Genomic DNA, 26,481 nt, shown 5'->3' with positions numbered 1-26,481 from the left:
TTATTACACAGAGCCGTAGTTCACTGACAAGCTGTGCCATATCGCATTAATTATCACGGATGTATCGCCTGCGATAATTAATGTGATATGGCTCTGCTTGTCAGTGAACTACGGCTCTGTGTTGTAAATGCCGCTCCATCTGAAAGCAGGTGATGGCGATTTACTACTGATCAAGGAACCGGCTTTACTGACGAGATGCGCCTAACAATGTCATGTGATATATCGCCCAGCCCTAGTTAGACATCAACATCACTTTTAAAGTTTCAATTACCTAAAACTGTACAGGTGTAAAAGTCTTTGATCTGAATGATACACAACATACAAGCAACAAAAAATGGGGAAAAACAAGAAAAGTTTTGGAATTGCCACAAAATTGAAGTCCACAAAAACGGCCCCATTCAAATGAAATGTTCAGTTCATGCTGGGAAACCTACAAATTGCACTGAGCTGAAGCAGCTTTGCAAGGAGGATTGGGACAAACTGGCCAAAATAGGGGAGGGTCATGTCTTTTTATTCTTTGTTGAGGGGAAGGTCATCCAACTTTTTTTAGTCTAGAGGGAGGGTCAACCAACTTTTGTATTCATGAAAACAGCAGAATTTTCTAAGTGGCTTGTTGGGTGCATATTTTTCCATGTAGCTCCATGCAGGCCAGCTGACAGTCTTGCCTGGGCCCGGGACGAGATAATCTTAGATGGGCCCCCCGCGCCCAGATCTCTCCTTTTCCCTTGCTCTTCCTCTCCTCTGCATTAACTATGTTAACAAATACAACTTTTGATTTCAATAATGTAGGCTATTAATAGCCTAAATATTAAAATGAAAATTAACAATGTTGTAGAAGTGCAGTTTATTAATAGTATGTTAACTAATGTAGTTAAATATTATATTTTATAGTTTAAAGGTGCTCTAAGTGATGTTGGGTGACGTCACTTCTAGTTGATGTTTAAAGTATTGTCAAACGAAATGGAGGCTAGCTGGACCCTCCCTCCTCCTCCTCATCCGCACACTAACCCCCCAAACCCCACCCCAGATCCTTCTTGTCGGTTATTGGCTAGAGCAGTTTATGTTTCATGGTGCAGGTGAGCCCAGTTGGTTTTTCTTGCCGTTTGAGGAGCCTGGGCTGTCTACAGAGACCGCGTTTTTTTTTTACAGTGTGTTCAGGGGACAGGCAGCGAGCGGATAGTGAGGAGATGTTTGCTGTATGTGACAAAAAAAAAATTGGCCTAAAAAACGCTTAGACATCGCTTAGAGCACCTTTAATAAATGAAACATTATTGTAAAGTGTGACAGATTTTTTTATACACCAATTCAGTGTTGGATAAATCAGTTGTTTTAACCATTTATTAAAGTGAATGGTTCAAAGGAATCACTCATTTGCATATACAATAATAATAATAATAATAATTCATTACATTTATATAGCGCTTTTCTCGACACTCAAAGCGCTTTACATAGAAGGGGGGAATCTCCTCAACCACCACCAATGTGCAGCATCCACCTGGATGATGCGACGGCAGCCATATTGCGCCAGAACGCCCACCACACACCAGCTTACTGGTGGAGAGGAGACAGTGATGAAGCCAATCAGTATATGGGGAGGATTAGGAGGCCATGATGGACAGAGGCCACTGGGCAAATTTGGCCAGGATGCCGGGGTTACACCCCTACTCTTTCGAAAGACATCCTGGGATTTTTAATGACCACAGAGAGTCAGGACCTCGGTTTAACGTCTCATCCGAAGGACGGTGCTCTTTTGGCAGTATAGTTTCCCCGTCACTATACTGGGGCATTAGGACCCACACAGACCACAGGGTGAGCACCCCCTGCTGGCCTCACTAACACCTCTTCCAGCAGCAACCTGGTTTTCTCAGGAGGTCTCCCATCCAGGTACTAACCAGGCTCAGCCCTGCTTAGCTTCAGTGGGCAACCAGTCTTGGGCTACAGGGTGATATGGCTGCTGGCATACAACACGCATTGTGTGATTATCTGGGGTGTTTAGGACATCGCACAAGATTTGTGTCAACACAGAAAACATTTCATCACTGGATAGGTTTTTCGTTTACTGAAATTGTGGTTTATGTCAGATGATTGAGCGGAATGCTTTTTGGAAAAGATAAGGCAACGTTTTTTTAGCACACAATTCACACCCCGCGGTAATTCAAGAGAAAAAATCTCCAAATGCTCCACGTGAAACTGCGGTCTTCCGGCGTTTTACTATCGTGTCGTGACTGATTAATATGCGCGAGGAGAGAGCGCAAGACAGCGCTCGTGTTGTTTGAAGACGTGAGGTGAGAATGCGCGCGCGCGGCCGGGGCTCTCTCTGCTCGCTATCGCCCTGTCAAGCGCATAGTCAATAACTCACCGATCAAATAAGGCTTTGGCAGGACAAAAAAAATTGCTTAAAAAAAATTCAATGCAGGAAAACACCTGACAAGTCTCGTTGGCTGCGCTGTTTCTTACCTTGCTCTACGTTGACTTTACTAGTTACAGCTTCACCGTCACCACCTTTTTTTAAATATTTGTTTAGAAAATCTCCCAGGGCTCTATTTTCTTCTTCTCTTCTTTTCCTCTTTTCTTTCCTTTTCTGAGCATAATTTAATGATGGCCCAGTTCTGGGCCCCCCCTCTAACCTGGGCCCGGGACAACAGACCCGTTTGTCCCCCCCTGTCGGCGGGCGTGGCTCCATGTAGCTCTCTCAGTCTCAGTCCACCATTACTAGCAAATGGGTCTGTCCAGTTTGCCGCTGTTTGACAGTGCGCACGCTTCAGGCGTACGTGCTCAGAAAAAGTGCATCATGTCAGAACAGAACGCCAATGAACTGTTTGCCCGGCAAAGCTTTAAAGCACAAGCAAATAATGAACTTTTGTGATTGCGAATAAGTGCAGCGTCCTGTGAGTGCAACTCTACCGCTGCATTAACATGTGATGTGAATGTAAGTCATGTTTAACAGTATTTGGACTGAGGCACCAGAACTGCAGCTGATAGAATGTGCGCTGTACGATACTACCATATTTCTTCAAAAGCAGATTGTGGAGACATTAAGTCATCCACGATCAAAAATCATGATATCGCATAAGCACAAGTATAAAACAACTGTTATCATGTCTGAAAACAAACACAAGTAACGGAGTTTACAAAACTATTGCACGCGTACTATGTGTAAGCATAGGAGTAATTTGTGTGTGGGACGGGTGGGACATGTTCCCACCACTTTTTGCTAAGGTCGATATTGTCCCCACCACTTTTGAAACATCTCGCGGCACTAATGTACCAATACAAATAAATACTACTGTACAGTATAATGATACTAACTGTAGTTTCTCCAGCTTGAATTGTGGGTTCATCAGTAGATCACTGAGGTTTTTCACTCCATAGTCTCCTAGTTTATTCCTGCTCAGGTCCAGCTCTCTCAGGTGTGATGGGTTTGATTTCAGAGCTGAAGTCAGAGAAGAACAACCTTCATCTGTCATATAACAGTCACTTAACCTACATTAGCAGAGAGAGAGAGAGAGAGAGAGAGAGAGAGAGAGCAGAAAATAAGAGAAGAAAATAAATTAACTCTTTATTCTGTAAAGCAACATCATCTTCATAAACATAAAAAAGACACCGGAATTGAGATCATCTTCATTTCACTAGATCACAAAATACTGAGGTGAAAATGTTACACAAATATAATGTGAACTCAGGTTCATCTCAGGAAATATCATATCAGCTACAGTAGCATCACTATTAAAAGTGATGCAAGATTATAAATAAATAAATGAGCAATCCTCACATCAGTGTGTTGAGTTGACAGTGTTTATCCTGCAGTAGAACAGCGAGCTGATTCACTCGTGTGTCTCCTAGTTCATGTCCACTCAGATTCAGCTCTCTCAGGAGTAACAGGTTTTTACCCATAACTCTATTCACATACTGACAGGCTTCATCTGCAGCAGGACTCAAAAACCTGCAGAAGAGAAGATGAAGCAGATTCAATTCAGTTCTCAACTAAACCTGGTGTAATGAAAACATCCAGCAGTTGGTGCTGATGAAAACCATTTTATAGGATTTGTGTCTTGAAATCACTATCAACTTTGATGCAACAACAGATTGTACAGCTTATTGTTTTACTGAAATTACATTTCTATACATAATTCTGCTGCATATGATTGATTTAGTTAATTATTTCATCCGCCTCACCTCAGTGTCTTCAGTTGACAGTCTGGATCCTCTAGTAAATCATTGAGCTGCTTCACTCCTGATTCTCCAGGATCATTGCCTGTGAGATGCAGCTTTATTAGGTGTGAAGGGTTTGATCTCAGAGCTGAAGCTAGAGCTTTATAACCTTCTTCTGTTACACTGCAGCTACAGAGTCTAGAACAGAGAGGAAAATGTAACATTCAGCTGATTAATCAGTTATTATAAACATTACCTGAACCATATAAATCCTTAAAATCAATTATATTTAGCAAAAATTAGAACTAAATATGGAGGCATACAAAAGGCACAGATAACTTTAATATGTTAGACAACAACATCACTTTTAAAGTTTCAATTACCTAAAACTGTACAGGTGTAAAAGTCTTTGATCTGAATGATACACAACATGCAAGCAACAAAAAAATGGAAAAAACAAGAACATTTTTGGAATTGCCACAAAATTGAAGTCCACAAAAAGGGCCCCATTGAAATGAAATGTTCAGATCATGCTGGGAAACCTACAAATTGCACTGAGCTGAAGCAGCTTTGCAAGGAGGATTGGGACAAACTGGCCAAAATAGGGGAGGGTCATGTCTTTTTATTCTTTGTTGAGGGGAAGGTCATCCAACTTTTTTTAGTCTAGAGGGAGGGTCACCCAACTTTTGTATTCATGAAAATAGCAAAATTTCAAAGTGGCTTGTTGGGTGCATATTTTCCATGTAGCTCCATGTAGCTCTCTCAGTCTCGGCCCCCCATCACTAGCAGATGGGTCTGTCCAGTTTGGCGCTGTTTGACAGTGCGCGCGCGCTTCAGGCGTACGTGCTCAGAAAAAGTGTATCATGTCAGAACAGAACGCCAATGAAATGTTTACCCGGCAAAGCTTTAAAGCACAAGCAAATAATGAACTTTTGTGATTGCGAATAAGTGCAGTGTCCTGTAAATGTAACTCTACCGCTGCATTAACATGTGATGTGAATGTACGTCGAGTTTAACAGTATTGGGACTGAGGTGCCAGAACTGCAGCTGATAGAATGTGCGCTGTAGCATGATACTACCCCATTTCTTCAAAAGCAGATTGTGGAGACATTAAGTCATCCACGATCAAAAATCATGATATCGCAAGTATAAAATGACTGTTGTCACGTCTGAAAACAAACACAAGTAACGGAGTTTACAAAACTGTATTGCACGCGTACTATCTGTAAGCATAGGCGTAATTTGCGTGTGGGACGGTTGGGACATGTTCCCACCACTTTTTGCTAAGGTCGATATTGTCCCCACCTATTTTAAAACATCTCGCAGCACTAATGTACCAATACAAATAAATACTACTGTACAGTATAATGATACTAACTCTAGCTTCTCCAGCTTGAATTGTGGGTTCATCAGTAGATCACTGAGGTTTTTCACTCCATAGTCTCCTAGTTTATTCCCGCTCAGGTCCAGTTCTCTCAGGTGTGATGGGTTTGATTTCAGGGCTGAAGTCAGAGAAGAACAACCTTCATCTGTCATACAACAGTCACTTAACCTACATTAGCAGAGAGAGAGAGAGAGAGAGAGAAAGAGAGAGAGAGAGAGAAAGCAGAAAATAAGAGAAGAAAAGAAATTAACTCTTTATTCTGTAAAATCACATAATCTTCATAAACATATAAAACATACTTTTAAAGTTTCAATTACCTAAAACTGTACAGGTGTAAAAGTCTTTGATCTGAATGATACACAACATACAAGCAACAAAAAAATGGAAAAAACAAGAAAAGTTTTGGAATTGCCACAAAATTGAAGTCCACAAAAAGGGCCCCATTGAAATGAAATGTTCAGATCATGCTGGGAAACCTACAAATTGCACTGAGCTGAAGCAGCTTTGCAAGGAGGATTGGGACAAACTGGCCAAAATAGGGGAGGGTCATGTCTTTTTATTCTTTGTTGAGGGGAAGGTCATCCAACTTTTTTTAGTCTAGAGGGAGGGTCACCCAACTTTTGTATTCATGAAAATAGCAAAATTTCAAAGTGGCTTGTTGGGTGCATATTTTCCATGTAGCTCCATGTAGCTCTCTCAGTCTCGGCCCCCCATCACTAGCAGATGGGTCTGTCCAGTTTGGCGCTGTTTGACAGTGCGCGCGCGCTTCAGGCGTACATGCTCAGAAAAAGTGCATCATGTCAGAACAGAACGCCAATGAAATGTTTACCCGGCAAAGCTTTAAAGCACAAGCAAATAATGAACTTTTGTGATTGCGAATAAGTGCAGTGTCCTGTAAATGTAACTCTACCGCTGCATTGACATGTGATGGTAATGTACGTCGAGTTTAACAGTATTGGGACTGAGGTGCCAGAACTGCAGCTGATAGAATGTGCGCTGTAGCATGATACAACCGCATTTCTTCAAAAGCAGAAAGTGGAGACATTAAGTCATCCACGATCAAAAATCATGATATCGCAAGTATAAAATGACTGTTATCACGTCTGAAAACAAACACAAGTAACGGAGTTTACAAAACTGTATTGCACGCGTACTATGTGTAAGCATAGGCGTAATTTGCGTGTGGGACGGTTGGGACATGTTCCCACCACTTTTTGCTAAGGTCGATATTGTCCCCACCACTTTTAAAACATCTCGCAGCACTAATATACCAATACAAATAAATACTACTGTTCAGTATAATGATACTAACTCTAGTTTCTCCAGCTTGAATTGTGGGTTCATCAGTAGATCACTGAGGTTTTTCACTCCATAGTCTCCTAGTTTATTCCCGCTCAGGTCCAGTTCTCTCAGGTGTGATGGGTTTGATTTCAGAGCTGAAGTCAGAGAAGAACAACCTTCATCTGTCATACAACAGTCACTTAACCTACATTAGCAGAGAGAGAGAGAGAGAGAGAGAGAGAGAGAGAGAGAGAGAGAGAGAGAAAGCAGAAAATAAGAGAAGAAAAGAAATTAACTCTTTATTCTGTAAAATCACATAATCTTCATAAACATATAAAACACACAGGAATTGAGATCATCTTCATTTCACTAGATCACAAAATACTAAGGTGAAAATGTTACAAAAATATAATGTGAACTCAGGCTCATCTCAGGAAATATTATATCAGCTACAGTAACATCACTTTTAAAACTGATGCAAGACTGTAAATAAATAAATGAGCAATCCTCACATCAGTGTGTTGAGTTGACAGTGTTTATCCTGCAGTAGAGCAGCGAGCTGAATCACTCCTGTGTCTCCTAGTTCACGTCCACTCAGATTCAGCTCTCTCAGGAGTAACGGGTGTTTACCCACAACTCTATTCACATACTGACAGGCTTCATCTGCAGCAGGACTCAAAAACCTGCAGAAGAGAAGATGAAGCAGATTAAATTCAGTTCTCAACTAAACCTGGTGTAATGGAAACATCTAGCAGTTGGTGCTGATGAAAACCATTTTATAGGATTTGTGTCTTGAAATCACTGTCAACTTTGATACAACAACAGATTGTAAAGCTTATTGTTTTACTGAAATGATATTTCTATAAATAATTCTCCTGCATATAATTTATTTAGTTAATTATTTTATCCGCCTCACCTCAGTGTCTTCAGTTGACAGTTTGGATCCTCTAGTAAATCATTGAGTTGCTTCACTCCTGATTCTCCAGGATCATTGCCTGTGAGATCCAGCTCTATCAGGTGTGAAGGGTTTGATCTCAGAGCTGAAGCCAGAGCTTTATAACCTTCTTCTGTTACACTGCAGTTACAGAGTCTAGAAAAGAGAGGAAAATGTAACATTCAGCTGATTAATCGGTTATTATAAACATTACCTGAACCATATAAATCCTTAAAATCAATTATATTTTGCAAAAATTACAACTAAATATGGATGCATACAAAAGGCACAGAGAACTTTAATATGTTAGACATCAACATCACTTTCAAAGTTTCAATTACCTAAAACTGTACAAGTGTAAAAGTCTTTGATCTGAATGATACACAACATACAAGCAACAAAAAAATGGGGAAAAACAAGAAAAGTTTTGGAATTGCCACAAAATAGAAGTCCACAAAAAGGGCCCCATTGAAATGAAATGTTCAGTTCATGCTGGGAAACCTACAAATTGCACTGAGCTGAAGCAGCTTTGCAAGGAGGATTGGGACAAACTGGCCAAAATAGGGGAGGGTCATGTCTTTTTATTCTTTGTTGAGGGGAAGGTCATCCAACTTTTTTTAGTCTAGAGGGAGGGTCACCCAACTTTTGTATTCATGAAAATAGCAAAATTTCAAAGTGGCTTGTTGGGTGCATATTTTTCCATGTAGCTCCATGTAGCTCTCTCAGTTTCGGCCCCCCATCACTAGCAGATGGGTCTGTCCAGTTTGGCGCTGTTTGACAGTGCGCGCGCGCTTCAGGTGTACGTGCTCAGAAAAAGTGCATCATGTCAGAACAGAACGCCAATGAAATGTTTACCCGGCAAAGCTTTAAAGCACAAGCAAATAATGAACTTTTGTGATTGCGAATAAGTGCAGTGTCCTGTAAATGTAACTCTACCGCTGCATTAACATGTGATGTGAATGTACGTCGAGTTTAACAGTATTGGGACTGAGGTGCCAGAACTGCAGCTGATAGAATGTGCGCTATAGCATGATACTACCGCATTTCTTCAAAAGCAGATTGTGGAGACATTAAGTCATCCACGATCAAAAATCATGATATCGCAAGTATAAAATGACTGTTATAACGTCTGAAAACAAACACAAGTAACGGAGTTTACAAAACTGTATTGCACGCGTACTATGTGTAAGCATAGGCGTAATTTGCATGTGGGACGGTTGGGACATGTTCCCACCACTTTTTGCTAAGGTCGATATTGTCCCCACCACTTTTGAAACATCTCGCAGCACTAATGTACCAATACAAATAAATAATACTGTACAGTATAATGATACTAACTCTAGTTTCTCCAGCTTGAATTGTGGGTTCATAAGTAGATCACTGAGGTTTTTCACTCCATAGTCTCCTAGTTTATTCCCGCTCAGGTCCAGTTCTCTCAGGTGTGATGGGTTTGATTTCAGAGCTGAAGTCAGAGAAGAACAACCTTCATCTGTCATACAACAGTCACTTAACCTACATTAGCAGAGAGAGAGAGAGAGAGAGAGAGAGAGAGAGAGAGAGAGAGGAACCAGAAAATAAGAGAATAAAAGAAATTAACTCTTTATTCTGTAAAGTCACATCATCTTCATAAACATATAAAACATACACAGGAATTGAGATCATCTTCATTTCACTAGATCACAAAATACTGAGGTGAAAATGTTACAAAAATATAATGTGAACTCAGGCTCATCTCAGGAAATATTATATCAGCTACAGTAACATCACTTTTAAAAGTGATGCAAGATTATAAATAAATAAATGAGCAATCCTCACATCAGTGTGTTGAGTTGACAGTGTTTATCCTGCAGTAGAGCAGCGAGCTGAATCACTCCTGTGTCTCCTAGTTCACGTCCACTCAGATTCAGCTCTCTCAGGAGTAACGGGTGTTTACCCACAACTCTATTCACATACTGACAGGCTTCATCTGCAGCAGGACTCAAAAACCTGCAGAAGAGAAGATGAAGCAGATTCAATTCAGTTCTCAACTAAACCTGGTGTAATGAAAACATCCAGCAGTTGGTGCTGATGAAAACCATTTTATAGGATTTGTGTCTTGAAATCACTGTCAACTTTGATGCAACAACAGATTGTAAAGCTTATTGTTTTACTGAAATGATATTTCTATAAATAATTCTCCTGCATATAATTTATTTAGTTAATTATTTTATCCGCCTCACCTCAGTGTCTTCGGTTGACAGTTTGGATCCTCTAGTAAATCATTGAGTTGCTTCACTCCTGATTCTCCAGGATCATTGCCTGTGAGATCCAGCTCTATCAGGTGTGAAGGGTTTGATCTCAGAGCTGAAGCCAGAGCTTTATAACCTTCTTCTGTTACACTGCAGTTACAGAGTCTAGAAAAGAGAGGAAAATGTAACATTCAGCTGATTAATCAGTTATTATAAACATTACCTGAACCATATAAATCCTTAAAATCAATTATATTTAGCAAAAATTAAAACTAAATATGGATTCATACAAAAGGCACAGAGAACTTAAATATGTTAGACATCAACATCACTTTCAAAGTTTCAATTACTTAAAACTGTACAAGTTTAAAAGTCTTTGATCTGAATGATACACAAGATACAAGCAACAAAAAAATGGGGAAAAACAAGAAAAGTTTTGGAATTGCCACAAAATAGAAGTCCACAAAAAGGGCCCCATTGAAATGAAATGTTCAGTTCATGCTGGGAAACCTACAAATTGCACTGAGCTGAAGCAGCGTTGCAAGGAAGATTGGGACAAAATGGCCAAAATAAGGGAGGGTCATGTCTTTTTATTCTTTGAGGGGAAGGTCATCCAACTTTTTTTAGTCTAGAGGGAGGGTCACCCAACTTTTGTATTCATGAAAACAGCAAAATTTCAAAGTGTCCATGTAGCTCCATGTAGCTCTCTCAGTCTCGGTCCCCCATTGTTAGCAGATGGGTCTGTCCAGTTTGGCGCTGTTTGACAGTGTGCACACGCTTCAGGCGTTCGTGCTCAAAAAAAGTGCATCATGTCAGAACAGAACGCCAATGAAATGTTTACCCGGCAAAGCTTTAAAGCTCAAGCAAAAACTGGCCAAAATTCCTCCAGTGATGTAAAACACTCAAATAACTACAGAAGGTGTTGAGTAGAGACCATCTGCAAAGCTGAAAGCAGAATCAAAGATACGAAGCTCTTTCAAAAACAATAAAATACATGAATCCTCTTACATATAATCTTAAGAAAAGTGATAACTACCAGATCTCGCCCTCCAAACTCTGAATACACACTGCTTAAATCAGTGGTTCTCAAACTTTTTTGGTCGCGTTCCCCTTTAAACCTTTTAAAAAACTCTGGCGCCCCCCTTTAAATAAATCTCGCCCCAACCACACACACCTCTGACTACCAAATCATTTCACAAAAAAAATGATAAAAACCGAAAGGTTTTTACATTGAAAAACGTGCAATGAAAAACACATGCAATAGTTTCACTTTGTAATGTCATTAGGGTTGGGTACCGAAACGCGGTTGCAATAGGGAACCGGTTCCGATGTAAACGGTAGTAATGAGACCGAATAAGACTGAAAATTTCTGTGCCTGACTTTTTTTTACCGCCCCCTATAAAGCATCTCACGGCATGAATGTTCCAATAATAAAACATCTCGAGTTAACCAGCAGAGCATTCATTTCGTTTGTTTGTTAAATAAGAGACGATCTAGCCCTGAAATGTGTTTTTTAACCCTCTGAGGTCGGCAAACGTATGAGCGCGTTTTGCTGAATTTTCTTCACATTGTAGCACAACAAACTTAAATTACACCGTCATTTATGGTCACACAGAAAAAAAGAAATATGAAAAAAGAATCTGTGATATTTCTACTTTTATATGTGTCCACTTTCAATCAAATCAAAACATTGTGCTTTTGTAAAATAAAGAAAATAAACAGGGTGTGTTTTCTGACTCTCCGTCTCGCTGAACTTTTTTTTCTTGAGCACGTCTATAAACTGAAACAAAACTCAGCGAATACTTGTCACACATTTATGAGCCATATATCTTTATAATCATTTAAGTGTGTACTTTTAAATGATCAGATTCAAACTGAAAACAAATATTCTCTGTTTAAGTAATTTGTATAAAACCAACAAGATGTCCAGCTTCTCAAACGCTTGCTCATTATTTTTAATTTTACCACGCTTACGTGCGCAAAAGAGATTCACATGCAAATCACCACATGGAACGCGAACGCGCTCGTTACCTCAAAAACAAAGCACCAAACTTCATCAGTCTCTGCTTTTCGTCGAGTTTGGAAGACACACCATGAGCTTACATTGGATTTACCTCAGAAGAAGAAGAACGCGATTTGAAGACAAGAAAGATGTAAGGTAAGAAATTCTTAATTATATTAGTTGAATATTATTGTTGCATAAACTTCACATTGCAGTTGAACTGTTGCTAGATATATGGTGAATATTATAATATTTAGACCCGTGTTTACTGTTAAATACTGTTTGTGGATATCTGCTCAAACGTAGATATGTATAATATGGTAACCATAATGTTTCATATTTTGGAGCGCACTGTGTTTGAATCTAACATATTTTGGAGCGTGCTGTGTTTGAATGTAACATATTTTGGAGCGCGCTGTGTTTGAATGTAACATATTTTGGAGCGTGCTCTGCGTTTGAATTTTTCATATTATATCATCATAACGAATGGAAACATTTGAAGTAACAAATGATAATCAATATATTTTTTTCTAGTAGTTGTTACTGAAGTTATTCGTTTGAAAGATTTATAGGCTGCTATAGGTTATTGTTATTATTATTATTATTTTATGTAGCACTGAGCGTAGCTTATGCCTACAAGGCACAACAATGGTGTTCATTATATATTGTTGGAAACATTTGTGTGTATTCTGTGAATTTTAAAAAGCAATTTTAACCAGAAAAAAACAACATTTTAACCGTACAGCCCTATAGATTCTCTTGATATCAGTATGTTCACAGTTTTGTTTTATTTATTTTTTATACAGGGACCAGATGCCACCGAGTCCTGCTGACTTCAACATTCACATGAGTCTCTTTAACATGGTAAAGTGAAAATCAAACACTTTGGAAATGAAAGGTATGTACAATGTTTTTAGGAATGGCACAAAGGTCTCTGTCTTTGGATCGTTGTTTTCAATAGTGTGCTTTTTGTCATTTGTTGTGTATCTTTGGATTATGTTGTGTTGTAAATAAATACAAACAATCAAAAAGCCATTATTTTTTAAATCTCCTCATTCTTTGTGCAAGGTTGCTCAGAATGATAGGGCCTGATAGCTCCTAATAGGGCCATTAGGGAGGGTCTTTGTCTTTCTCAGGTGTGAAAATGTACTCGGTTACCTAATGTAACCTCGGTTCTCTCTAGAAGAGGGAACGAGTATTGCGTAAGTTGCTTACGCATCGGGAAAGTCTTCTTTCTTCGAGATCTGAAGCCAAAAATTATCCATAATTTTGTATTCATTGTCAACGCAGTGCGGCATCCGGCAGACCTAGGCAGGCTGTATAAGCATGCTCATTGGCTGCTCGGCGGCAACTGCTTAAGCCTATCAGTGAGCACTCTGAAACGTGGCCTCCAATGAGGGCGCTTCGCGCCCTCCACACCCTTCTAACCGTCAGAAAGGGTGTGGCCAGCGTGTATATAACCAGTGCTCACAGGCTGAATATCTGGTTTTCGCAGTCTGAAGCGCAAAAGCTCGTGGCGCGACACGGCAGGTTACGCAATACTCGTTCCCTCTTCTAGAGAGAACCGAGGTTACATCTGGTAACCGTGTACGTTCTCTTACGAGAGGTTCTCTCGTATTGCGTAAGTTGCTTACGCATCGGGAACCCTTTGTCAACGCCGTGTGCGCTGAGCATCCAGCCCATAAATCCCAGGGAGACCGGGGAAAAACATTCTGCTGGAATAGGTGGCCGGTCGGAGAGACGGGCCAACACAGTACAAAGCACTTGACTCAGTATATAAAATAGAGCGGCGCGGCCGGTCTATAAGCATATAACAGTGCAAAACAGTAGGGCCGGCAGAGCGAGCCCACACAGTACATAAGCACTTATAAGGGTAAGAGAAGAGCGACATAGTCGGTCTTTCATGAAGAGAATAAACCCCCACGCCACAGAGTAGAATACCGGCGGCCAGCAGCGCGGGCCGGCACCGGTAAAACAGCGCGTGAAGGGGAATGAGAAACAGAGCGGCCCAGCCGGTCTGAGTATAAAACACTTCACCCTAAGTATCATACCAGAAATATCGTCAGCATGTGAATGTAGTCTGCACATGAGAGACTGGGCAGAGCATATTTGTCACTTATACTGACAGTAATTTTGGCGGGAACTTCCAGGTTATAAAACCTCACGAATGTTGATGGGGAGGCCCAGCCCGCCGCCATACAAATGTCGTGGATAGAAATTCCGCTGGACCAGGCCCACGAAGAGGCCATGCCTCTAGTAGAGTGGGCTCTGATACCCAGAGGGCACTGCAGGTGTTTGGAGGCATAAGCTGCTGCAATCGCGTCCACTATCCACCTGGACAGGCTCTGTTTCGAGGCGGCGAGACCCTTGGTGCGTCCGCCGAAGGAAACGAAGAGCTGCTCTGAAAGCCTGAAAGCGGCGGAGCGCGTGATGTAAACTCTCAGCGCCCGGACAGGGCATAGGAGGTTATCACTGTCCCCATTATCGGATGCTGGCAGAGCCGAAAGGGAAATGACTTGTGCCCTAAAAGGGGTTCCAATCGCTTTGGGGATGTAACCGTGTCTCGGTCTGAGAATGACTTTCGAGTCGTTCGGTCCAAACTCAAGACATGCAGGGCTAACAGATACGCGTGCAAATCCCCCACACGTTTAACTGAAGACAGAGCTATCAGAAAAACGGTTTTAAGCGACAGGTACTTTAAATCCACAGATTCGAGCGGTTCAAAGGGAAAAGCCTTCAGGGCCTCCAGGACCAAGGACAGATCCCAAATAGGAACCGAGGGGGGCCGCGGGGGGCCGCGGGGGATTCATCCGTCTGGCTCCTCTGAGGAAGCGGATAATGAGCTTGTTCCTTCCTATTGCCCGGACGCGCGTCGTCTCAGCGAACGCTGCGATAGCCGCCACATACACTTTGAGCGTGGAAGGGGACCTGCCTTTTTCCAACAGCTCTTGTAGGAAGGAGAGCATCCGCGGGACCACGCATGCGCGTGGATCCAAGCTCTTAGTAGCGCACCATTTAGAAAACACCGATCATTTAGACGCTTAGAGCCGTCTCATAGAGGGGGCTCTAGACTGTGTGATCGTGTTCACGACCCCTTCTGGCAGGTCAACGGGTATCCGTTGATCACCCATGCATGCAGAGACCAACGCTCTGGATGGGGATGCCAGATCGATCCACCGGCTTGGGAGAGGAGATCCTTTCTCACCGGGATCGGCCATGGGGATGAGTGCGACAGCCTCACTAGCTCTGGGTACCAAGTTTGGTTCTCCCAGCGCGGGGCTATAAGAAGCACTGAGTGGTGCGTTTCTCTGATCCTCGAAATGACCTGTGGCAACAGGGAGATCGGAGGAAAAGCATACAGCGGGAGGCTGGGCCATGTCTGGGACAGCGCGTCCTCGCTTTTAGAGAAAAATTTCGGGAAGTGAGCGTTGTCTTCCGATGCAAAGAGGTCGATCTCCGCTCTGCCGAATAGGCGCCAGAGAAACTGGACTGTCTGGTGGTGCAGGGACCATTCTCCCGGGGGAATGTTGTCCCTGGACAGTCTGTCTGGACCGACATTCAAGTGGCCCGGCACGTGCGCGGCTCTCAGCGAGCGCAACGAGCGGTAAGCCCACACGAGAAGGCGTTCTGTCAGCTTGCACAGATTCCTGGATCTGACACCGCCCTGTCGGTTCACATAGGATACCACGGACATGTTGTCCGAGCGGACTAGCACATGGTGATCCTGTATGAATGGGAGGAAGCGCTTGAGCACGTTCTCGACTGCCATCATCTCCAAACAGTTTATGTGGAGGCATTTTTCCTGGTCTGACCACAGGCCAAAAACCGGATTGCCCTCGAAAAGAGCGCCCCAACCTGAGATGGAAGCGTCCGTCGAGATAACTTTGCGGTGTGAGATGGCTGCCATTGTCACTCCACGCTGGTACCAGTCGGCCGCTAACCAGGGCTTCAGTGCTGAAACGCAGCTCTTAGTCACTCTGATTCGGATGCCGCCGGAAGCCCATGCTCTGTGAGGCACTCGGGCATTCAGCCAGCGTTGTAGCGGGCGCATTCGTAAGAGACCCAGCTGAAGCACTGCTGCAGCTGAGGCCATACATCCCAGCAACCTCTGAAATGTTTTGAGAGGTGCGGTGCTGCCCGGCCGGAAGGACGCAGCCAGGCGTCGAATGCAGCGTGCGCGCTGTGTCGACAGACGGGCCGTCATTGCCACAGTGTCCAGATCCAAACCCAGAAAAGAGGTTGATTGACTGGGCACTAGCGAGCTCTTGGTCCAGTTGACCTTAAGCCCCAGGCTGTCCAAGTGGCTTAGAAGCACTGTTCTGTGGGCAAAGAGTTCGGCCTCTGACTGTGCTAGAATCAGCCAATCGTCCAGGTAGTTCAGAATTCGCATTCCCCGACCCCTCAGTGGAGCGAGAGCCGTGTCCATGCACTTCGTAAATGTACGGGGTGCCAAAGACAGGCCGAACGGCAGGACGGTGTACTGATATACCTGACCGTCGAAGGCAAATCTCAAGAATGGCCTGTGATGGGGTATTATCTGGATCTGAAAGTACGCGTCTTTTAGATCGAGAGATATAAACCTGTCCCTCGGGCGAATTTGCGCGAGAATTTGTCTGGTTGTGAACATTTTGAACGGTCTTCTCATAAGAGCCTTGTTCAAACGTCTCAGATCCAAGATTGGCCTGAGAGCTCCGTCCTTCTTGGGAACGAGGAAATAACGGCTGTAAAAGCCCGACTCGCTCATGGAAGGGGAAACCGGTTCTATAGCCCTTTTGCACAGAAGTGTAGCTATTTCTGCTCGAAGTAGATGTGCTACTTCCCCATTCACTCTGGTCTCGATACGCGCTTCAAAGCGTGGAGGGCGGCGAGCGAACTGCAGAGTATAGCCCTGTTTTACTGTGCTCAGCACCCATTCTGACGCGCCTGGAATCGCTTCCCACGCTTTCGCGTGTGCAGCCAGGGGCAGAATGGCCTCCGGGCTCTGATCGCCGCTGATCGCGGGCTCGAGAGCTCGAAACGGAGGGGCGGGCGCTGCGCGCGCTCTCGGTGCTTAGATACAGCGGGTCGCAAGCAGCGATTACTGGCCATTTCACACACAGCGTCCCGGTGGCTTTGGACGGGGAAGGCCGCCCTGTCGTCGCTGCGGCCGCCCTGTCATCGCTGCGAGGACGGAGGTCGAGCTGGGCGCTGGGCAGAGCTTTGCGCAGGCTGGTCACGAGGATGGCGTGCAGCAGGCCTGGAGCGCCGAGGCAGAAACAAATTCATCGCCTGTGTGGTTTTCTGAACCTCCGAAAAGCGGTCCACGATCCCGTTTACCGCTGGGCCTAACAGGCCGGTGGGGGAGAGGGGGGCGTTAAGGAACACCGCGCGCTCAGACTCCCTCATATCCGCAAGCGTGAGCCAGCGATGCCTCTCTGCGACAGTCAGAGAGGCCATGCACCGTCCAATGGCCTGGGCATCGGATTTTGTGGCGCGAAGGGAGAGATCCGTCGCGCTCCTCAAATCCGTGACGGAAGCAGACTCCGAACCCTTCTCGTCCAGATCACGGAGGAGGTTAGCTTGGAGAATCTGCAGTACGGCCATAGAGTGGAGTGCAGATGCAGCCTGTCCGGCGGCGGCGAAAGCGCGGCCGACGAGGGCTGATGTGGTCCTGCAAGCCTTAGACGGGAGGGCAGCCTTTGAGCGCCAACCAGGGGACGGGCAAAGGTGCGCTGCGACTGCCTCTTCCACGGGGGGAATGGCATTATACCCCTTCTCAGCGGCGCCGTCAACCTGTGAGAGCGTCGATGAGGCGTGTGAAGAAACTCTCGCGGAGAATGGAGCATTCCAAGATTTAGAGAGCTCGCTGTGAAGCTCAGGCAGGAAGGGTGCGGTTCTGGACGCTGGCTGTCGGCGGCGATGATGAAGGAAGCAGCCGTCGAGTCTGTTCGGTGCTGGCTCCTCAGGAGGAGACCAATCAAGGCCCAGCTGTTCAACAGCTCGCGTGAGGAGGCGTAACAGTTCCGCGTCCTCGCCCGCTCGAGTACGGCCCGAATCCTGACCTGAAGAGGAGGCAGTAGACCAGTCCTCGCTGTCAGAGGCCAGGATGGAACAGCTGTCCGCGGCGCATTCATCAGACTCGTCCGCCTCATCCCCTGAAACGGCGGTGGCGCGGGCGGGAGCCGGCGGCTGCGCGGCCAGGAGGGGGGGCGGGGAAGGCGAGAGAGAAGCTCGAGGGAGAGGATCCGGCGAGCTTCTAAGCGCCTCGTCGGTCTCCGGTGGTCGCTGTGAGCGGCGCTTCTTTTTGCGCGGCCCAGCAGGGACAGGCGGAGCGACATCTTGGTCAAAAACTTCAAGTCGAGCCCGCAGGGTCGACATTGAAAGTTCCTCGCACTCAGGGCAGCCGCCCGTGGAGAGTGCGGCGGCGGCGTGCTCGCGGCCCAGGCAGAGAGCGCAGATGAGGTGGCAGTCTCCGTTGCTGAGCGGGGCGCGGCACGAGCTGCAGGAAAAATGCCCCGTGCTCTTTTAGAGAGAGAGAAAACGTGTGTCGCAGTAGGCGAACACACAGCAGTAAAGGATATGACGCCGGATAGCATAGCAGGCACGGAAAGGCTGAAGGCGGCGAAGGCGGCCGGCTTCTTCAAGCGCTGTCCTCGGCTTGCTGGTCGCTGGTTTCAACGGCGGCGGCTCTCAAGATCCAGCGATGCGAAGAGCTTCGCTGAAGACAAGAAAATCAGATATTCAGCCTGTGAGCACACGCTGGCCACACCCTTTCTGACGGTAAGAAGGGTGTGGAGGGCGCGAAGCGCCCTCATTGGAGGCCACGTTTCAAGGTGCTCACTGATAGGCTTAAGAAGTTGCCGCCGAGCAGCCAATGAGCACGCTTATACAGCCTGCCTAGGTCTGCCGGCTGCCGCACTGCGTTGACAATGAATACAAAATTAAGGATAATTTTTGGCTTCAGATCTAGAAGAAAGAAGACTTTACCGATGCGTAAGCAACTTACGCAATACGAGAGAACCTCTCGTAAGAGAACCATATATATTAATGATGTGATCAGACTTTAGCCATGAAAATGTCACAAGTAATAGAAATAAGTCAAAATGTCAGAGCATGTCAGAACACCTCCAGGGCCAGAAAACAGCTCAGACCCCAGAGGGTTAAATCAAGTGATCAAAGTGTTCGTTGCCGCTGCGATCAGTGGCGCGGATACAGTGTTTTCTCTTGTGGCTCGCACACACCGCACTGTCTTCACTCGCACGCGCGCTTCGATCCGTTGCGGAGACTCTATTCGTTCCGGTGAAATCATAAAATATAATGCACACAAACGTGTCCCTGCTTGATATACAACCACTGATGAGCATAATCGGTTTTGATGAGAAAAAAAAAAAAAAACTGTACAAATGCGGATTAGAACCCAAAACCTCTGACACGCTTGACGAAAGTTCAAGTTTAGCAGGTGATGATGATAACAGCAACCGTTCCTCTTCGGGTAAGTCTAGTATTTTAATGACAACTGCAAATCTTGCATATCAAGTAGGCTAGCAAACACCATTGCCATTCAACAGCGTGTGAGACAATGTGTGCAAAATGTTTTAACAAAGTTCCAACACTTCTTTATCTTTATAAAAGGCTATACTGTGTCTGTTAAATATTTCTGCTCAGTGTCAGATATTTCTCTGCTTGAAAGTAAAAGTCATATTATGTGAAGACAAAATGTTGATCTTAACTTAAGTGTTTTACATCAGTAGCCTATTAAACGGCGCAATTTTTTCCATTTAATCAGAAATCAGAAAATCTTTAAAGATTTAAGTTAATATTGTGTCCAGTTTGGACACACACACACACAGGTATTATTTTTTGACAAAGTGTGTGCGGTTTCGTTTTCTTAAGTACCGGTTCAAGAACCATTTAAGCACCGGAACCGTTTAAAAAATACCGAGTAGGTACAAAACCCAACCAATACCCAACCCTAAATGTCATTGAATCATCTAACAGTAAGAGAGAATAATAGATCAGAACTTAACTTTTAATTTAAATAAACAAAAACATTCAAATATTTTAGTGATGCTTTGGATGAACAATATATAAAAATGTCAATATATAACAGCTTTTGACAGCGCCCCACAAGCTCAGGTCTGAAGAAGAACGATTCAGTGTATTTTCCGCTCGATGTCGCTTTATACAGGAAGAGGGCTAACCGCTATTCACGCTCTTGAAGGCACACACCACACTTTGAGAACCACTGGCTTAAATTAAGATTTAGTAAAAAAAGTAGTGTTGCATGATATACTAGAAAGGTATCACGATACCCTGCTATTAATAACGGTACGATATATAATTTAATTATTACTGGTACTTTAAGAGTGACAGCACTCAAAATAATAAGAGCAGTATTTCTTTATTTGCGTGGATGTGTGAGCCGGAGTCAGTTTGTGTGTGCAGAGCTCTGCTTCCACTCTTTACATTCACTACAACGGAAGCAGAACAGTAAAATATACACGCGCAGCGCTTGACAAAGAAACATGCATGAGAAAATAAAGCGCTGTCGGGCTCAGACCTGAGGCACACACACGCCTTTCGCCACTTCAGTTCTCTTTAGCGGATTATTAGGTTTGAGTAGTCAAAATTATATGTAAAAATGCACGTTCTGGCGAGTATTCACGTAAACACAGTCGGGTATGTCTTTAGTGAATGTAAGCCATTTATAAAAAGAAATTGTGTGTGTTCTTGCAGGTCTTAAAGGGCCAGACCAGCAGCCTAATATTCTGTGTGATTAATGTTAAAGGTACAATATGTAAGAATTTTGTAATAAAATATCCCAAAATCATTTGAACAGTGTGATATATTTCCTGCAGTTGTGTACTTACAATATCCCAAAAGTTCCCAGAGATTTTTAATTTCAGAGAAATTCCAATTTTAAATTGTCCGTCCCGGACAAAAATGTTCACTTGTCGCCTGTCACTGATGTAATATCCACGTTTTCCCTGGTTTCCGCTCATACTGCCATAGTAACCATGGCGACAGGCGTGGACAACTGTGTAGTTCGTAATGTCTATCTGCACACTGTTGTTGTTTCGTTCAAACATTATGGACCATGATCTGTATGTTATTCTAATGTTGATCTAGCTTACTGCTAGTCTCATATAGCTAACAAACGAACACATAGAATAACATTATAACTTTCAACACACTCAAATGCAGTTTAGTGTGATAGTGTAGACCAAGTGAAACAGCGCTGCATTACCTCACAAGTTTCATTCATCTAATAAACTGACCTGTGTGATTAGTAATTCTGCACTTGCGTGTTGTTCGATGAAATTAATTAAATGTCCTTATTCCTTTATATCCGCAAGGCTAGTGAATGTTAACATGATTGATAATAATGTCAATATTGCAAACATCTCTGTAAGGACGTACACACTGGCATGTAATTATTATTATTTTATTTAATAAAGGGAAGGGAATGGAATGGTCAAAAAGCAGGGTAGGAACATCAAAGTCATAATTTTGGTATCGTGACAACACTAGTGAAAAGTACTATCAGTCCAGTATAATTGTTACTCTGTCAGAATAATCTACAGTCATTTGTTACTACTGTACAGTATAATAATACTAACTGTAGTTTCTCCAGCTTGAATTGTGGGATCATCAGTAGATCACTGAGGTTTTTCACTCCAGAGTCTCCTAGTTTATTCCCGCTCAGGTTCAGCTCTCTCAGGTGTGATGGGTTTGATGTCAGAGCTGAAGTCAGAGCAGAACAACCCTTATCTGTCATATAACAGCACCTTAACCTACAGTAGCAGAAATGAGAAAAACAAACTCTTTATTCTGTTTCATTGAAATATCAAAAGACTTTTTCTTTCTTGTAAGTGAATGTGACTAACCTCAATCTCTCCAGTTTACAGTGTGAATCCTTAAGTACGTCACATAAGTGCTTCACTCCTGTTTTTTCTATTATATTCCAGCTCAGGTTCAGCTCTTTCAGGTGTGATGGGTTTGATTTCAGAGCTGAAGTCAGGATGAGACACTCTTTCTCTGTAATTCTGCATTCACTCAGACTAAAGAAAGAAAGAGAAAATGACTCAGATCTATGATGAACATCTTATTAACCCTTTAAACCCTGAAGGCATTTTAGATTTTTTTTTTTTTTAAATGACACCAAAAGTAAAGAATAAAAACGACAAAACTAAAGCAAGGAGAGTTAAAAGGTAGATATCATTTGATAGAACACTTTTTATATTTTTAGTATTTTTTTTAATTACATTTGGACAATCTCATGCTGAGACACTGCTGATAAAAGACAAAAAAAAAGTGTGTTCAAGGGAAATTTTACATATCTTTCTTATTTGAAATGCAATAACTCAGGAAAGAAATAAGGTATGAGGAAAATATATATTCCTCTACATGTGATCTGCATCTGGATCAAATTTTGTGCTGATAGCATAAAGTAATCAAAAGTTACAGCATTTGGAACCAAGCTAGCCTTTTTGTTTAGCCCTTGACACGTGGAAGGCATTATTACAATTGTTGTTCCTCTATGAGGAATATCCTGAGTCCAAAATGAACATAATCCATTGCGTTGATCACATTTAAATCGGGAGCATCCACTGTAAGTAATGATATTTATTATTTACATATGAGTCTTGCGGGGCTTCACGTACAGAAACTTGTTCAAGTTTGGTCAAAGCCCCAAACAATTATGTTTGTTGTATTCTCTTTCATATAACACATGACTACTTGAGCTGTATGATGTATTTGACATATTACAGTACATAGTACCAAAAATATTTCATAAATTCATAAACTATGAAAAACTCAGCACTACTTAGAGTTAATCAAATTGGCTACATTCAGTGTAAAGTTCAGACTCTAAGCTTTGAAATGACACTTATTTTGTGTTGATCAAGGCAGTAATTTGAATAATATGATTATTCATTTTTTCGTAGCTAGGTGGCGTCGCCAGTGGTACACTCCAGTTTAGAGGGACAACTCAGAACTCGTCAAGAGTTGATCGAAATGGTTTGATGCATTAAAAAGCAGAGTTTCTAAGCTTTGAAGTGATACATATTTTGTTATTCCATTCAGTGGTTGCTTAGTAATGTGATTATGTTTTTTTCCCATGGGGGTTATAGGGGTTAAAGAGCTACAGCAGGCTTATAGTCTGTCATTTAGTATATAGTTCCCATATTCTGCTTGTAATCGTGTCACTAGTTCTGTTTGCAGGAAACTGTTGTTTATTCTTTCAATTATTTCTTATAATATAACTCTTGTTTATTGCAGCAGCAGATGCAAATCTCATGATATTTCTGCAGAACAACATGAACACAATCAGTAAATTGTTTCAAATACTTTAAATGCAATTATTTACTAGTTCAACACCTTATTTTAATACTGACCAATGGCAAAGGCCAGGGGCCTCATTTATAACCGCTGCACAAAACAGGCCCTGAAAGAGCCGTACGCCACTTCTGACATATAAATTGTGATTTATAAAAACAATCTTGACAGGAAAATTTGCTCTTCTGCACACAAACTCTGAGCCGTGGCGAACGCACATTTGAGACGGAGCAGTTTGGTGTCCCTGATGGGGAGTTTTGCGCAGGTTCAGGCGTACGCAAGGTTTTATAAGTGAAGATTTTTTTGCCGTACGCCTTTTTTATCTTTTGGGCGCACATACACTTTTAGTAAGGATCCTACGCACAGTTCTATAAATGAGAGCCCAGAAGATGCAATCCTACGATATAATCGGTGTAACTTAAACTAAACAGTAAACTTTAATCACACTGTAACTGCTGTACAGTATAATGATACTAACTGTAGTTTCTCCAGCTTGAATTGTGGGTTCATCAGTAGATCACTGAGGTTTTTCACTGCAGAGTCTCCTAGTTTATTCCTGCTCAGGTTCAGCTCTCTCAGGTGTGATGGGTTTGATTTCAGAGCTGAAGTCAGAGCAGAACAACCTTCATCTGTCATACAACAGCGACTTAGCCTACATTAGCAGAAATGAGAAAAAACAAACTCTTTATTCTCTTTCAAATATCAAAAGACTTTTTCTTTCTTGTATGTGAATGTGACTGACCTCAATCTCTCCAGTTTACAGTGTGAATCCTTCAGTATGTCACATAAGTGCTTCACTCCTGAGTTTTCTAGTTTATTCCAGCTCAGGTCCAGCTCTCTCAGGAGTGATGGGTTTGATTTCAGAGCTGAAGTCAGGATGAGACTCTGTTTCTCTGTAATATTGCATCCACTCAGACTGAAGACAGAAAGAGAAAATGACTCAAATCCATGTTCATGTCATGTGTGAGTTAAAAGCATCATTAATAAATTCCATACAGTCACTAACACACCAGCAAAATCATGGAAATTTAATGATATGAACAAACCAAGACAGAAGCATTTAAGGAAACTAGTTACAATCCAAGTCTGGATCCGTCCTCACTCCACAAATAAGTGAATTTATCACTGTAGATTAATATATAGGATCAATATAGAAACAATAGAAAACTTTTAAATCAAACATTTAAATGGACTGATTTCACATTTTCATCATCAGAAAATCTTTTACATGTATCACAATTTATTTAAAGTAATTTAAAGTGTAGTTTACATCTAATTATAAAATGGTTAGTTCCAATCCTTGATTCTGATTGGTCAATATTTGTGTGTTATTCACGATAAACCCATAGACTAAGAAATAAAAAAGAAGTAAAAGAAATGGATATAGCGACCCCATAGACTTTGACGGAGACCAGTGAAGAAGCACTCTCTTCCTGATGGCTGAGCGTACTGCTCAAGAATACACTACTTGATGACGTAGATGTGACGTGAGCAACCCGTCGGTCTTCTAGTAGCTGTGCCTAGAGAAATCTGATCATTCCCTTCCGAATATTGCAGAGACGGAGAGCGTGAGTAGGAGCTGTCCATGAGCTAGGAGCAGGAGCAACTTTATGACTCTCTATGGGCTTCTCCCTTGACTTTATCGGACTTTATACCTCCATGTCCCCCCGATTGCCTGCGAGCTTCTCCTCCTGTCTATACGGTAATCTCTCTACTGTGTGACAGAGAGTCGCACGGTTATGACGCAAGTGTTAGCCTAACGTAATAACCTTTTATACATTGTCGTGTTTCTTTAGAAATAAATAATGGACAAATGTAGTCTTTAAATGCCTCAGATGTAAAGTTATTCGCTGTCAAAGTGACGCCAAAATGAATGGGAGTCAATGGATGCTAACAGCAGGTGATGGTCTGCTAATCAATGGCGGCGCCCGGGGAAGGTACGCTTTCCGTGTGATGGATTACCACCTTGGATAAAACACGGCTATGACCGCTTCACCCAACGGTTCTATGCATCACTACACAACACCCCTTGCAACCACACTTAGCAACATAAACATATGTTGGATCTCATTGATATTGTTCATTGAAGCTTATAGAGTAGAGTATGGTGAGAGATTGAGAAAGCGAGTGTACCTGCATTTACAGTACATATAGCATTTTCCTTCAGGTAAGTCCTGTATTCATTATAAAAACTCTGTTTGAATGTCCGCTGCAATATCTTGTCCTTTTAACAGCTAGGCTAAGGGTTTTCCTGTGACACGCTAGTCATTTATCAGTTGTGTCTTGCTTCTCCATGTTCACAACAAGTTTGAGTCCTTTCCATATAAAAGTCTTCTCTACTAACTGACTCACTCATAAAGACAGTGTTTACCGCCATCTAATGGAGAAATAATGTAACTTCTGATGCTGTTCACAGTGAAGGACTATTTTTTTCCAGCGGAAGGAAGGCTTTTAGTTATTTTACTTCATGCAAGTTGTATTGATACATATTTGTTGGCTTTAATATTTGTATTGTGTGGTAACCGTTTTATAAAAGCAACAAGGTACTCAAGGCTAATGCTGTATCATGAATAAGTCACGGCTGACTCCGCTTCGCATCGAGCCTAACAAAGCCCTTCAGCCATGACTTATTCACCATACAGCACAGCCTCGAGGACCTTATTGCTTACATACACATTTTGCTTAATAAATTAAGATTTAGTGAAAAGCACCATTAGTCCAGTATAACTGTAACTCTGTCAGAATAATTTACTGTCATTTGTTACACTGTTTTTAGTCTGTTCTCACTTCTGTATTGTTTCAAAGCAAAGATTTGTCAGATTTCAGTATATAAAAATTTTTTATAGCCACAAAGTTTCAAATGCTTCAGTTTAATGCTCGTTCTACTTGGGGTGTGAACCGACACTGGTCTCACAGTTCGGTTTGATTACGATTATCATGTCATCGATTCAGTTCAATTCGATATCCCGATGCATCGCGATGCACTGCATCCTCAATTTTAAATTTCACTTCAAAAGTGATGTGTGCGCGTGTGTGTGTGCATGTGCTCGCCAGTTCGGGAAGTCGCAGTGACAGAAACAGTGACATTCCAGACAGTTTAAGTTTCAAGGGAGTAAAGCTTGTTTATGCCATTAAGAAAAGGAAAATCTGTCAAATAAATTTTGTTTTAAAGAAATGTTCA

General features: G+C 42.6%; 1 protein-coding gene and 1 pseudogene across 2 annotated transcripts in view; both read right to left on the bottom strand.

Moving 5' to 3' along the window:
* LOC308700509 overlaps nucleotides 1-3,340 on the bottom strand; it is a 209,955-nt pseudogene extending 206,615 nt beyond the window's left edge. The window contains exon 1 of the transcript XR_014032262.1: nucleotides 3,310-3,340. The product of XR_014032262.1 is annotated as an uncharacterized misc_RNA (transcript). The remainder of the gene's footprint in view (nucleotides 1-3,309) is intronic.
* A 428-nt stretch (nucleotides 3,341-3,768) lies between these two features.
* The window catches only part of LOC308700507 (uncharacterized protein), a gene marked incomplete at both ends in the record, with an annotated part of 131,947 nt that continues 109,234 nt past the window's right edge, over nucleotides 3,769-26,481 (bottom strand). Inside the window, 11 exons of the mRNA XM_081382138.1 lie at nucleotides 3,769-3,943; nucleotides 4,177-4,350; nucleotides 5,531-5,704; nucleotides 6,849-7,022; nucleotides 7,330-7,500; nucleotides 7,734-7,907; nucleotides 9,090-9,263; nucleotides 9,567-9,737; nucleotides 9,971-10,144; nucleotides 21,581-21,754; nucleotides 24,043-24,216. Of these exons, the coding sequence (XP_081238264.1) occupies nucleotides 3,769-3,943; nucleotides 4,177-4,350; nucleotides 5,531-5,704; nucleotides 6,849-7,022; nucleotides 7,330-7,500; nucleotides 7,734-7,907; nucleotides 9,090-9,263; nucleotides 9,567-9,737; nucleotides 9,971-10,144; nucleotides 21,581-21,754; nucleotides 24,043-24,216 (1,909 nt within the window). The remainder of the gene's footprint in view (nucleotides 3,944-4,176; nucleotides 4,351-5,530; nucleotides 5,705-6,848; nucleotides 7,023-7,329; nucleotides 7,501-7,733; nucleotides 7,908-9,089; nucleotides 9,264-9,566; nucleotides 9,738-9,970; nucleotides 10,145-21,580; nucleotides 21,755-24,042; nucleotides 24,217-26,481) is intronic.

Source organism: Scardinius erythrophthalmus (assembly GCF_964197995.2).
Source record: "Scardinius erythrophthalmus genome assembly, chromosome: 13".
Lineage (NCBI taxonomy): Eukaryota > Metazoa > Chordata > Actinopteri > Cypriniformes > Leuciscidae > Scardinius > Scardinius erythrophthalmus.
The sequence above is the reverse complement of the archived record's forward strand: the minus strand, read 5'-3'. Positions and strand labels throughout refer to the sequence as shown.